Source organism: Rhyacophila brunnea, unplaced genomic scaffold, assembly GCF_057557595.1.
Source record: "Rhyacophila brunnea isolate RB1 unplaced genomic scaffold, BYU_Rbru_1.0 scaffold_2, whole genome shotgun sequence".
NCBI classification, from domain to species: Eukaryota; Metazoa; Arthropoda; class Insecta; order Trichoptera; family Rhyacophilidae; genus Rhyacophila; species Rhyacophila brunnea.
This window is the reverse complement of record NW_028232859.1, coordinates 11,230,612-11,242,979: the sequence shown is the minus strand read 5'-3', so window position 1 is coordinate 11,242,979 and position 12,368 is coordinate 11,230,612. Positions and strand designations below refer to the sequence as shown.

At 36.7% G+C, this 12,368-nt stretch overlaps 2 protein-coding genes across 7 annotated transcripts in view; both read right to left on the bottom strand.

The window, feature by feature from the left end:
- LOC147071847 (uncharacterized) overlaps positions 1-12,368 on the bottom strand; it is a 383,531-nt gene that overhangs the window by 285,806 nt on the left and 85,357 nt on the right. The gene's annotated exons all lie outside the window — the stretch shown is intronic.
- LOC147071849 (homeotic protein female sterile-like) overlaps positions 3,924-12,368 on the bottom strand; it is a 70,944-nt gene continuing 62,499 nt past the window's right edge. For all 6 annotated transcript variants that reach the window (XM_085946777.1, XM_085946773.1, XM_085946775.1 and 3 more), the window contains exons 19-23: positions 9,896-9,954; positions 7,881-9,203; positions 6,660-6,799; positions 6,076-6,559; positions 3,924-5,477 (exon numbers count right to left, since the gene is read on the bottom strand). In XM_085946777.1, coding sequence (XP_085802903.1) covers positions 5,412-5,477; positions 6,076-6,559; positions 6,660-6,799; positions 7,881-9,203; positions 9,896-9,954 — 2,072 coding nt within the window. In that variant the 3' untranslated portion in view covers positions 3,924-5,411. The remainder of the gene's footprint in view (positions 5,478-6,075; positions 6,560-6,659; positions 6,800-7,880; positions 9,204-9,895; positions 9,955-12,368) is intronic.

The window sequence follows — 12,368 nt, the reverse complement described above, 5'->3', positions numbered from 1 at the left end:
AATAAGAAATTAGAAAAGATTGACATAACGTTGTTTGACTATTATGTAGCCGTAAATATAAAATAATGTTATCTCAAAAAAAAAAAAAAAAACACTTTTGTAGATAACGTTGTCTGACTTTAAGCACTCGAAGTGTAACAAAGGTCAATTGATAAATATGTAATTGCATACTTTTTCAGTATATTCTCTTACCCACACCTATATGTGATTTCCAATATCTTTAGACAATAAATAAAGTAAAAATACTTTGAACCCATCTATAGACTGAAACCACATGCGGTTTTATACCGTTTGATATACTTAACTCATGATTTTTATTCATGGAAATATGTTTTCACCAAGTATATAAGCGCCAGACTGTAAATTGACTGTAAATTTCCATGAACAGAAATCATAAGTAAAGTATGTATGACACACGGTACAAGACTGCACTCGGTTTCCGTGTACGGATGGCCTCTGCATTACAAAGAATTTCAATATGATTTAAACTATCGCTAAATATAAGGATATGATTGAAGATTTTTCAAAAGGATTGCTGGAGAATTCTGTTTTGACAGTGGACTCCAATGGTATGATTATGTTATTATGTAATTAGCTTCCGATGGATAAAACCGATAAAATATTCATTACTGATTTGGGAGAGTTTCCTCAAACATGTTCAAATGTATTGGCATGAAATTATATGTGAATCGAAAACAAATCAACGGGTAATCGGCAGTTTTTGATATTACTCACAGCAAACTGCATGGTATGTAATCAAGATTTTGAAATAGCACTAAAAGTGCCGTCAATCAGTCATCCTTTCTTTTTGGATTCTGTAGAGTTATTTATTTAATATTGTCTATGCGAAACGATCATCGTGAGATTTGGAAATAATTTGAGATGGCTGAAAAAATTAAGTGAAAAATAAATAATAGTCAATTTTTAGCTTTGTAAAAAAAATATTTATTGCTTAATTTCATGCCAAATCATCACAATCCATTGCACTCCTCCCTCCTCAATATTGAATAAAAAAAAAATACAGTTTCACAACTAAATCGGAAACATCTTTGTTTGACATTATAGTTTTAAAATAATATGACTATTACAGAGAGTTTTTCAATTCAATTTAATATTAATCCTACAAAAAAATATTATCTTAACAAGTAAAATGTGCAAAGGGTTCATAAGAACGGCTGTACAGCAAGCATAAACCATTGACCGTGTCAGCTGAAAATCATTATACAATTGGTGTAGATATAAATCCCATGCAGAAGAAAATTTACTACCTGATTATACTGACATCACAACCGTTAGCAGAAATGGCGGTTTTGAATTAAGTACATACCAATAGATAAAAATGTACTCGTGGAATGTGAAATGACACTAAATGGGACAATACTGAAGCTGACCAATCGGAGCCAAAATTTCAAAACTTAATTATTAATATTATGCCTTTAAACATTTTTCCCATTATTATTATTTGTTATTCCAAAATTGTTTCTGCTGATATTATTTATGCTCACAATAAACTCTCAGTAGGGATTATAATAATTATTATAGAATGCTGGAATGGAACTGATCCATATTTTTGTTACGCCATTATTGAATAAGATTATTAAAACTTTGTTTTGCCAAATTTTCACATTTTACAAATTACAGAACGTACATATTATTCTGATACCTTCTCATAATGTTCAATTTTATTGTTGAAGCATGATAATTACGCCACTGATTATATTTTAAAATAAATTGAATCGAAAACAGAAAAAATAAATATTATAAAGAAATTGTAATACATAATTTGATTTTTTTCCAATTTCCAAACATAATGAATAAATAAAGATATAAAAGTACTATACAATAGATATCCAAGAATGAGTTTATCGTGAGACATTGTCAAGCCAATAAATAAATAATCACTGCAGTCTTGTGTTTCCTATATTGTTTATCATAGAAACAATTCGAGTGCTTAAAATTAAACAACGTTATCTACAAAAGTGTTGGTTTTTTAGATAACATTATTTTACATTCTCGGCTACATGATAGTCAAACAACTTTATGTCAATCTTGTCTAGTTTCTTCTTAAATCGTCAGTAAAATTTAACGTTAACTGTATAAAGTTACCCTTGTTTTTATATTTTTTAAAACCTTACCTACATATAAATTTTAACATCACCATAAGCAAGATACAATACACAAAAAATTATAAAATATGAACATTAGGTTTTAAATAAACATCCCCTTTGTTGAGTTACAAGAAACTGAAAAAACATTTTTTGGCTCTACTGTAAAGTTGCACTTTTGTAGGTAGTGTTGTTTGACATTAAGACCTCGAATTGCACTGGCATAATATCTGTACCTCAGAGGCAGACGGATGCAACTCCGTTTTTGGGGAAAATGAGTTTTTTTAAGAATCGTCATGCTAAAGGCTTTATCTATTAGTGGCAGAGAGATGAAAGTCCTAGTCCAAGATATGCATAGAATAAAGATGCAAGTGCCATACCTACCTTAGAGGCAGAAGGATGCAAATCCAATAATCCACTAAGATAAAATTCTATCAAACCGTCTGCAATATGTACTAGACGAGAACCAGCCAGGAGAACGAGCTTTAGAGGAGGATACAGCACTATGGACCATATTATCCAAGTCATCAGGGAAATCAGAGCGGTAACAGGAATACAAGCTGCCGCTATCCATGGGTTTTATAGACTATGAGAAAGCGTTCGATTCCATAAAAAAAAATTCAATACTCGATGCACTCGGAAATCGAGGAATCCCCGGGTGCTATATAAATATTTTCAATAATATATACAGTAGCGCAACAACATCTTCATAAACCATCGCGCATTTCCTATCAGCAAAGGAGTCCGACAAGGTGATACAATCTCACCTAAACTATTTACAGCTACATTTGAAGACTTATTTAGACAACTTGACTGGAATGACACGGGTCCCCATAAATGGAGAATACGTGAGTCATCTACGCTTTGCCGATAACAATAAATAGTAGTTTGCAAGACTCAGAAGGCTTCCAAAGCAGAATGCAGTAACTCGATGGAGTAAGCAACAAAGTAGGCTTGAAAATAAATGTATCAAAGAATAAAGTCATGTTAAACTGCTTTGCGGGCCAAAAAGAGATCCTCATCAATGGCATTCAGCTCGAACAGGTGAAAAACTACATCTATCTGGCACAATAAGTGTCTATAGATGGATGTATATTTGATGAAATTGTTCGCAGAGTAAAGCTAGGCTGGAGTGCTTTTGGCCGCCTGAATAATTTCTTCGAAAATGCCTAAAGTGCAAAGTGTTCAACCAGTGTGTACTTCCCGTAACTACATGCGTGTGAAACATTGAGCTTAAGTAAAAGAGAGATCCAGAAACTTAGAGTAGCACAACGTGGTATGGAAAGGTGCATGCTGGGCATAACGCAAAAGGACAAAAAAAGGAATGAGTGGATAAGGGAACAGAGAAGGATTAATGATGTGATAGAGTTTGCTAAAAACCTCAAATGGAAATGGGCTGGAACATGGCTCGAAGAAAGGACAATCGTTGGACAAATTTAGTCATCCAGTGGTATATCCAAGAGGTAAAAAACATCCGCAAGGTAGACCTAGAGGCCGCTGGATCGATGAAATGATAAAGTTCTGCGGAAAAACTTGGCAACGCAACGCACAGGAACGAGAGAAGTGGAATCAGCTTGGAGATTAGCGAGGCCTTCATCCAGCAGTGAATAGATTCAGGCTGGTGATGATGAAGATGACATAATAAAAAATTTAAAAGAAAATGTGTTTTGCTTTGTTATATTTATACCTATAATTTTTTTTAACTTATAAATTGTTTTATTTTGGCTAGGTAAATAAGATGCAAATCCACATTAACAAAATATCTTGAGAGGCAGAAGGATGCAAATCCACACTAGGTTTTTTATTTTATTTTTTTTAGATATAAAATTGTATTATATTTATTCCTTTCTTACATATTCCAGAAGTACTTTAATTGAATTAGAATAATAAAAATAATGATCATTCTATGTATATTTTCTTAGAAGTTATGAGTATTCGTTTAAAATAAAAATGGTTTTTTGGCTCTCCTGAACAATTGGGTATTTGGATTTGCATCCGTCTGCCTCTGAGGTACAGTATTATGAACCTACATAATACTGGCTAAATACAAATGTAACTAATACATCAAATTATTTATTTGTTACCATTGCTGTTTACTGTATGCAGTTCGGTTTGGTTCAGTGATTAAATGTCATAATGTATATCAATTTTCATAATGCATTAAATCCTCAACGGCAACGATGGGACGTCATATAAATGTCAATTAAAAGTTTCAAAAATATCATCTCCAGAAATACAGTTACAACACAATACTTATAAAACATCGGTTGAAGATATGACAATGTCAACTGAATTAATAAACTAATAACTGTATTATTAGTTGTTACAAATTGTGTTCTATCGAAACCCATTGTCAATTACTTAAGATAAAGGCATAATGTTAAAAAACTGAAAGTAAACATCCATAATACTGTACAATTATTTTCTGTATTACGAGATAATTTTTTTTGTGTGGTTTTTAAAAGGAATGGCAGTGTTACAATTCTGTAAGTTGTCTTGGCTGGCTGCATCATTCCGATCTGTTGTCCATTTTAAAAAGCTCATTCAAGTTTTAATTATACTTATTGGGATTGGTGGAGGTCAATAATAAGTGTGGGTCGGTCTTCATCACGAGCTTTGCACAAATATAAAAAATTGAACAGGCAAAGATATTTCCAATTCAGTCACTATTTCTTTTACAAAATTCAAAAATGCTTTCATTATTTTTTTAGTTTGAATCCGTTAAAAAAAATCATAAATAGAAAAATAGACAGTAGTGTCACAACAACAGGCGTGCGACGTTCTCGTCAAATAACATAGAACAGTAACAACAATCCTCCACTCACATTTATATAAGTTAGTGTTCAGTTCAGTATGTATAATATATAAATATAACCTGTCAATTCACCACATTTAACTAAACTTTAGTGTTTTTTTTTTCAATATCACGATAACCGCATCGGTAATAAAACAGTAAAACACTTAACTCATTTGTTTATCCGCAGGGCGGCTGCCGCCCGCCAATGGAATTTTGAAGTCTTCACACGAGCGTTCCCCGCAAAATTATAACGCCACCGTGAGAATTCTGCGGTCGAATTGTTCGCACGTATAAAAAGAAACAAACGATTTTGTACAAAAAAATCTCATCTTATAAATTAAATAAAATTTATATATTCCACTCATTATATTACATTAAAAGTAACTTTTTACAAAAACGCGGCACAGCCGTGGCGTCGGGTCGTGGCGGCGGAACGCGGGGTTAACGATAACGTCCACTCGCGTTATAATTCATTCATATTTAAAATTTGTCACTTCGTCAGAAGAAATTTACAAGGACTCTTCGAAAGCGGCCATTAAGTCACTCTGCATGTTCATATCGATCTGCCCTGCCATCTGTAGGATTGAGAAAAAGGTTAAACACTTAACATATTCAAAATAAATTAGAATAAACTGAAGAATAAATAATTTTGATGAAATAATTATAATATGTAAGAACAAATCATTTTTTTATCTTTAAAATGAATATCGGTCATAGTAGTCTCATTATCACAATAATTTTCATGAGCGAAAGGAAAAGTGTGATGGTGATATGTCTAAAATATTGAAAAATCATTGACAATATGCCAAATTAATCACAAATGCACATATTATGCACAAAGGAAAAAGAGAAGAGTCAAATTGATGCTGTTGAATTGGTAAATTTCACATAGAAAAATACATGTTGCCATACTAATTTGTCCAAAGCACAATCTAATTTACTACTCAATGAACTAGTTAGTAGTGATTTAAGATTGCCCTTTCCCTTTCTCACACAGAATTATTCTGTGGATTACAATTGCAGCACATAACAGTAGTATTTAAAAAAAAAAAATGCCAAAGAGATGGTCTGAGATCACCCATATACGAATAATAGTCATAGAATATTAGAAAGTATAGTGAGTAATAGTGGAATAGGTGCACATATAAAGAAGAAATGGGTAAAATGACTCACCGCCTCACGTCTCCTTCTTTCTTGCTCTCTCTGCCTCTGTCTCTCCCGTTCTGCAGCAGCCTTATCAGGCTGGTGAGAGTGCGGGTGCGGGTGGGAATGAGAGTTGATAAGGGGAGGCTGCACAGGAGAAGGAGCGGGAGAAGAGAGAGGAGGGGCCGACACCAGAACGGAAGGCGGGCCGACGCTGTTGGCCGCCTCTCTCTCCCGCTCCCTCTCCCTTTCTCGCTCTCTCTCCCGATCCCTCTCCCTCTGCTGGTGCTGATGTTGGTGCTGAGGCGGCGGGAGAACTGCAGGGGGAGGGGCGAGGGTCCGCGTCGGGGGAGAGGGAGCGGGCAGGGACACTTGAACTCTGGCAGGCAAACCGGATACCATCGTTCCGGGAGCGAGTGCAGGGGGGATTCCGACGGAAGAGCTGTCATAAGCCCCTCGCTCAGCGGGAACGCTCGGCTCCGATGAGTTTGTCCCGCCGGGCAATGAAAGCTTTCTGTGCGACAAAAAAAATCAATCAGTATTACGAGTGATTTCGAACCTCAAAATAGTAATTTAGTTCAGGATAATTGTAAAGGACAGTTGATAATTGTTACCTGGTCTTGTCGGCATCGTCTTCGGCGGGGTCTCTTCTCCTCTCACTCTCTTGCCTCTGTCTGTCTGCCTGCTCTTTCTTTCGCATCTCAGCAAACGCACGTTGCCTGTCCATCTTTTCACGGGCTTGTTTCTTGAAAGCCTGGAAAAACCGCAAGTCTTAGTTCTGGGTCTTTTCCGGGTTAAGGTATTACACCTTCCGGTGGGAGAGTTTAGAGGAAATTTCCGAGATTCTTTACTTCAGGCCGTATGGATACTACCCGTGGCTTTACCCGACTGTCTTTCTCTTAGGTATGCTTATACTGCAGTTAAAAGAGATGTTTATTCGGTAAGTATTTTTGAAGTGGTGTAAATAAGAGCTCTGCCATTCTCGTTAACATTGTATCTATGTACATCACATGCCAATTATGTTTGCTAATATGTCCCAGATCTCGTTAACATTGTATCTATGTACATCACATGCCAATTATGTTTGCTAATATGTCCCAGATAACTGTTCTTAGATATTTTTTCTTTAAATGTAATTTCACATGTGCACGATCTGATTGGATGAAATTACACAAAATGATCCATACTGACGAAAACCATAAATGGAATAATTATTGCAATTTATCATGTATGACATAATCTACCATGAAATCAAACATCTCACGTATGCAAGTTGGTTAAAATACGTATACGTAGTAATTACCTAACTATTTAAATATGATGCAAGAAGTAAATTCTCATAAATTAAATTTAGCTGTTTGTAAAACAATGCAGAATTTATTTGTCATCGACAATGACGGTCAGAAAAACAATAACCTTGTTCAACTGGATAGCTTTGTTTATATTGATGTATTCCATTCGCATGAGGGTAAGTTTAGGTGTATTTGTACTTTTTACAATTTTGTAGAAGTTATATCTTTCTTATTATGCTATTTTTATTTCAAATTTTGTTTTGTGTGTACAATATTTTCCATATTTCATCACATTGTCAATGTCTTAAACTCATAATTTGAAATATTTTCTTTGTCAATATTAAATAAATTTGAAATAATAATATCGATAGATGTTTTGAAACATTTGCCTGGCCTGACCAAAAACTGACGACAAAATAAGTGTGAGTGAGAAAGCATTCAGCACACATTATCATCACAGCAATACATGTTAGAGTAAGATAGAAGACATGAATAAAGGAAGTAGGTTTTAGAATATGAAGTATTCTAAGATCAAGATCTCACCTGAAAACTATCCATGACCGGTTTTGGCTTGGAGTGAGCGGCCGCAGCGACATTTGCCCCTTGAGGACTTCCCCCTTGGGCCAGCAGCGACCACGACGTTGCATTCTTTAGGTTCTGCTCCTGCTTTGGTTTGAAGGCCTGGAAAAAGTTACTGCCGGGGTTCTTTGACTCTTCTGTCTGCGGCGGCGGCGGCTGTTGCTGCTGCTGCTGCTGCTGAGCGGCCGCAGCGGGCTTCTTCTCCATGTCATACTTCATTGTTCGCTCCATGGAGGAACTATTGACATTAGGAATCCCCATCAAGTCTTCTATAGGCTTGGGGGTGAGCAGCGGCTTCTCCTCTCTGGCGGAAGGTGGTGCACCCACACCAGGCATGACAAGTGAGGGCGGGCGGTTGGAAGCGGGGTGGGGCGGCGGGGTAGGCAGAGGATCGAAGATGGACACCACGGAGGGCATCCCCGCCCCCGTCGTGCCCATAGTTGAGAGGGCCCCACCCATCAAAACTGAATCATGGACTCCGTCTGGTTTGATGTACCCGTTCTGGGGCAGGTAGCCATCCAGCTTGTCCGAGTTGAATCCAGGGAGAAACCCAGGCACATCTGGAGCCCAGTCATGCAGCTGAGCGATGAGAGCATTGTGCTGCATTTCCAACTCGGGCTTGAGATCAGATGCCAGGTCGGGCCCGAACCCGAAGGGGCCTTGGGAAGATTCGCGGTGAGGCACGGAGAGAGGCGAGTCAGCCTTGGAGAGGCTGCGCTCGAGGCCGGCCAGGGACTGCTCAAGGGGATCAGTGTAAGACTGTTGCCGTCCACTTGCCTGGACCTCATTCGTTTTCTTCAGTCCGTTTTGCTGCGGCAGAGCGCCATGATTAACTCTCTGTGCGGCTCCTGAGTGGGAATTGTGATGGAGGACATTTCCGAGAGCAGGCGATTGATCAGAGGGAGCGGTGACAGTCGGGACGACGTTGGTAACAATCGCGCTGGCTGTAGTCAACGGGACAGTTTGAGCAGCGGCTCCGATGGGAGGCTCGGCGGGTTCCTGAACGAACGCAGGCGGCTGTACCCGTGCTGCCGGAACCGGATCGACAACAGCAGAGACCGCAGGGGCCGGGGCGGGAGCCGGCGACGGGAGCGCAGGCGGCACGGCAAGGAGGGAGGATGTGGGTACGGCGGTGATGACAGGCTGGGGCGCAGCCGGAGGGGGTGCTTGTGGTCGGCTCGGGGGCACTTCAACCGGAGTTGCAGGAACGACTGGGGCCGGAGGAGCTGGGGGTGTCTGCTTTTTGGCGGGTGTGGGAACTTTGGAAACCTGAATCGCTGGTAGTTTCTGAAAAGATGATGCGTACAAAATAACAGAATATTCTTTCACTGTAACTAAGTAGGAAACTGACTGTCAGGTCAAGAATTATAATGCAGCAGAGACTAGAGTAATTTAAAATGATATGAAACTTAACCCACCAAGTAAGTATATTATTATCATTTTTTTCATCAAGCAGTGTCTATTTTCAAAATTTGGTCAAAAGCCAGCAAAAAATAGATTAATCTTTTGTGAAATTTTCACATGATAAAAGATGTCAAAACATCAGAGAAAAGTGTTTGTAAACTCAAGACTTGTAGAAATCAATTAATTAAAATGTCAATACATTAGAATCTTGATTATGCGGACTAATTGGGATGACAATAGTTTGGATAATCGAATAAACAATAAAACATCAATAAAATTTTACTTATAAAATATCATTTTTTTAAATTATACATTTATCTTGTAATCATGCGAAACTGATTAAAAAAAAATCTAGATAATCGAAAATCCTGATGACTGAGGTTTTACTGAATGTCCAAATTTTATTCCGCATATTATATTCATTACAATAAAGGGCTTGGGCTTATTGACTAATAAAAATGGACATACGACTACCACTTGAAACACAAAAACATTGAAATTTAAAAATATTGAATTTATTGTGAACTTCTTTATAAACTTGATGCATAAATTGGAGAATAAGAAGCGATACTCACATTTATTATGGGAAGAATCAAATTTTTTTTCAGTTTTTTCTTGGCCGGTTTTCCTGAACCTAAACAAACAATGGATCAGTTTAAAAAGGACGAAAAAACCACCAGAATATAATAATAAACGATAATAAAAATAAGATATACAGTCAAACTTGGTTATTACGAGGAAGATGGGACCGACTGAATTTGCTCGTTATTTCGTTATAACATTTTTCGCGCCACATTCCATCCTTATCTGCGCCGGGAGGTTTTGTATGGCGGCAAGTGAGAGCGAATTTTTTAGCAAAAATAAACCTTGTTTTTTTTTTTTTTAAATATATTGAAAGTTTATCATAAACACTTACCAATCATAATATGCTAAATGTCTCATTATCGGACCAGTATTCTTCCGAATTTTAAGTTATTCAAAACAAAAGCCTGAGACTGGCATTCTGTCTTCCAAAGACAGGCGAATAAGTTTCCATTTTTTGTATGGCCGGCACTGTACACCCGCCACATCCGCGAACATGTTCGCTTTGGCAAACATAAAAAATCTGAAAACCATCCTAAAAATCCCCGAAACAAGCATAGCATTCATAAACTACAAAAGAACGCCGGCGCTGGTAGGTACCTACTGACTTCACAAAGCTTGGATTTTTTACATGCAATTTCACCATACGCATGGATACTTTTTCAATGTTGTCGGCGAAAATACCATTAGGTACTTATTAACTAGTGACATAAACATAATCCGATCCCGGCGGCAACGGTCGAGTTAACTCATGGTCGGATATTATTGCTTAGGGTTGAAAATCTTGTTTTTAAATGATCGACACTTCAACAGTTTCGCTCGGTATACCCGATAAGTAGCTCGTTATAAAAGTGAATAAATGTATGGAGAAAATCATAAACTAAACGAATGTTTCCTCATTACATCCGAGATCTCGCTATTTCCGTGATAGTAATAACCATGTTCCGATTGTATTTCATTTTTAGGTTCCAACTTATACTGGAATGCAATTATTGCCAATTAATTGATTGCTGAACTGCCACTCTTCATTAAGTTATGCATTTTCAGTTTAAAAATCTGTACCTCCTCCGAGTGTCATCCAAATCCAATTGGATTGCATTTGAATTGAATTGGATTGGCATGAAAAATCTTAAATTGAGTTTCACCGAAAGTGTTCTTTTTGGACTCTCAGGTACAGAAATATTACCTTTGGTACAGTAGGGTAACGGTTTCTCTTGAGTACTTTTATCATGTCATGTCTGTATATTCAGCAAGATTTTTCAGTACCAAACTATTTTTTTTTAATTTCTTCCACTACGAGTACAATTTACGGATGACAGATTTGAGGTAAATACAGTGAAACCCCGTATTTTATGTTTTTTAAGGCACTGACGATAAACATAAATGAGGGATATAAACATATTTTATATAAAATGACTTGTTCCATCATTGGTGCTAGTAATATAGTTTTTACACCTTCAATGTACCTCATAGCATCTTTATTTGTTGTGTTCAAGACAACAATTCAACAAAGCATAAAAATGTTAACATGAATGAAAAATTAGCATCCTAATCGAGCGCAATGTAAACTTGGTCTTGGACACTGTAGGCGTTTTTTATAAAAAGAAACGGACCTATGCATCTGTAAGTTAAAATTTCAATAATTACTGTGCATTATTTACACACATACATAATTGAAAGTATTAAAATAAGTTTAATTTGGAATATGTAATATTTCAGATGTAAATTGCTGGAATTAAATGTATTAAAATAAAACAGGACTGCAGAAATTACACGCAATGTTACAAGAAAACATGAATTTCGGGCACATAAAATCGAGGTTTCACTGTGATTTATGTATAGTGAATTCCGTGGATTTGGTGCTTATTTTGAAATGATTTTAAATAACGAATCCGTCCATACCACAAAATTAGACAGATAAAGGATACCAGCCAGTGGCGAAGGGTGGAGGTAGGCTGTTGAGATTCGACATAAATAGTCCACAATAAACTTTAATAGTCATACTCAATTGTTTTCATTGAACTAATAATACAATTTGCAGTTCAAAATTTCAATTAAGCCCTGCCTAACCAAACCATAATAGTTCAGGTATGCTATGGGCGATCTGACAAAAATAGTGCACACTTTTATCACAAAATATCCAAAATGATGTATCGTTTAATGGCATAACTTTAGATATTTCATAGATACATGAATATTTTTTGACCATTATCTACCATGGCTTAGATTAGGCAGGGTTTAATTTAATTTTATAAACTAACAAACACTATCGATACATTGTAATCTTAAGTTCAATGAAAACAAATATGTTTGACTGACAAAGTTTAGTATGCACTACTTATGTCAGATCTTAACAGCCTACCTCCATTCTTCGCCACTGGATACAGCACAATAGAACAATTTGTTTATAAATTTTTCGACACAATCATCATGCTTCCTTTTTAAAGACCATCCATAGACTGAAAC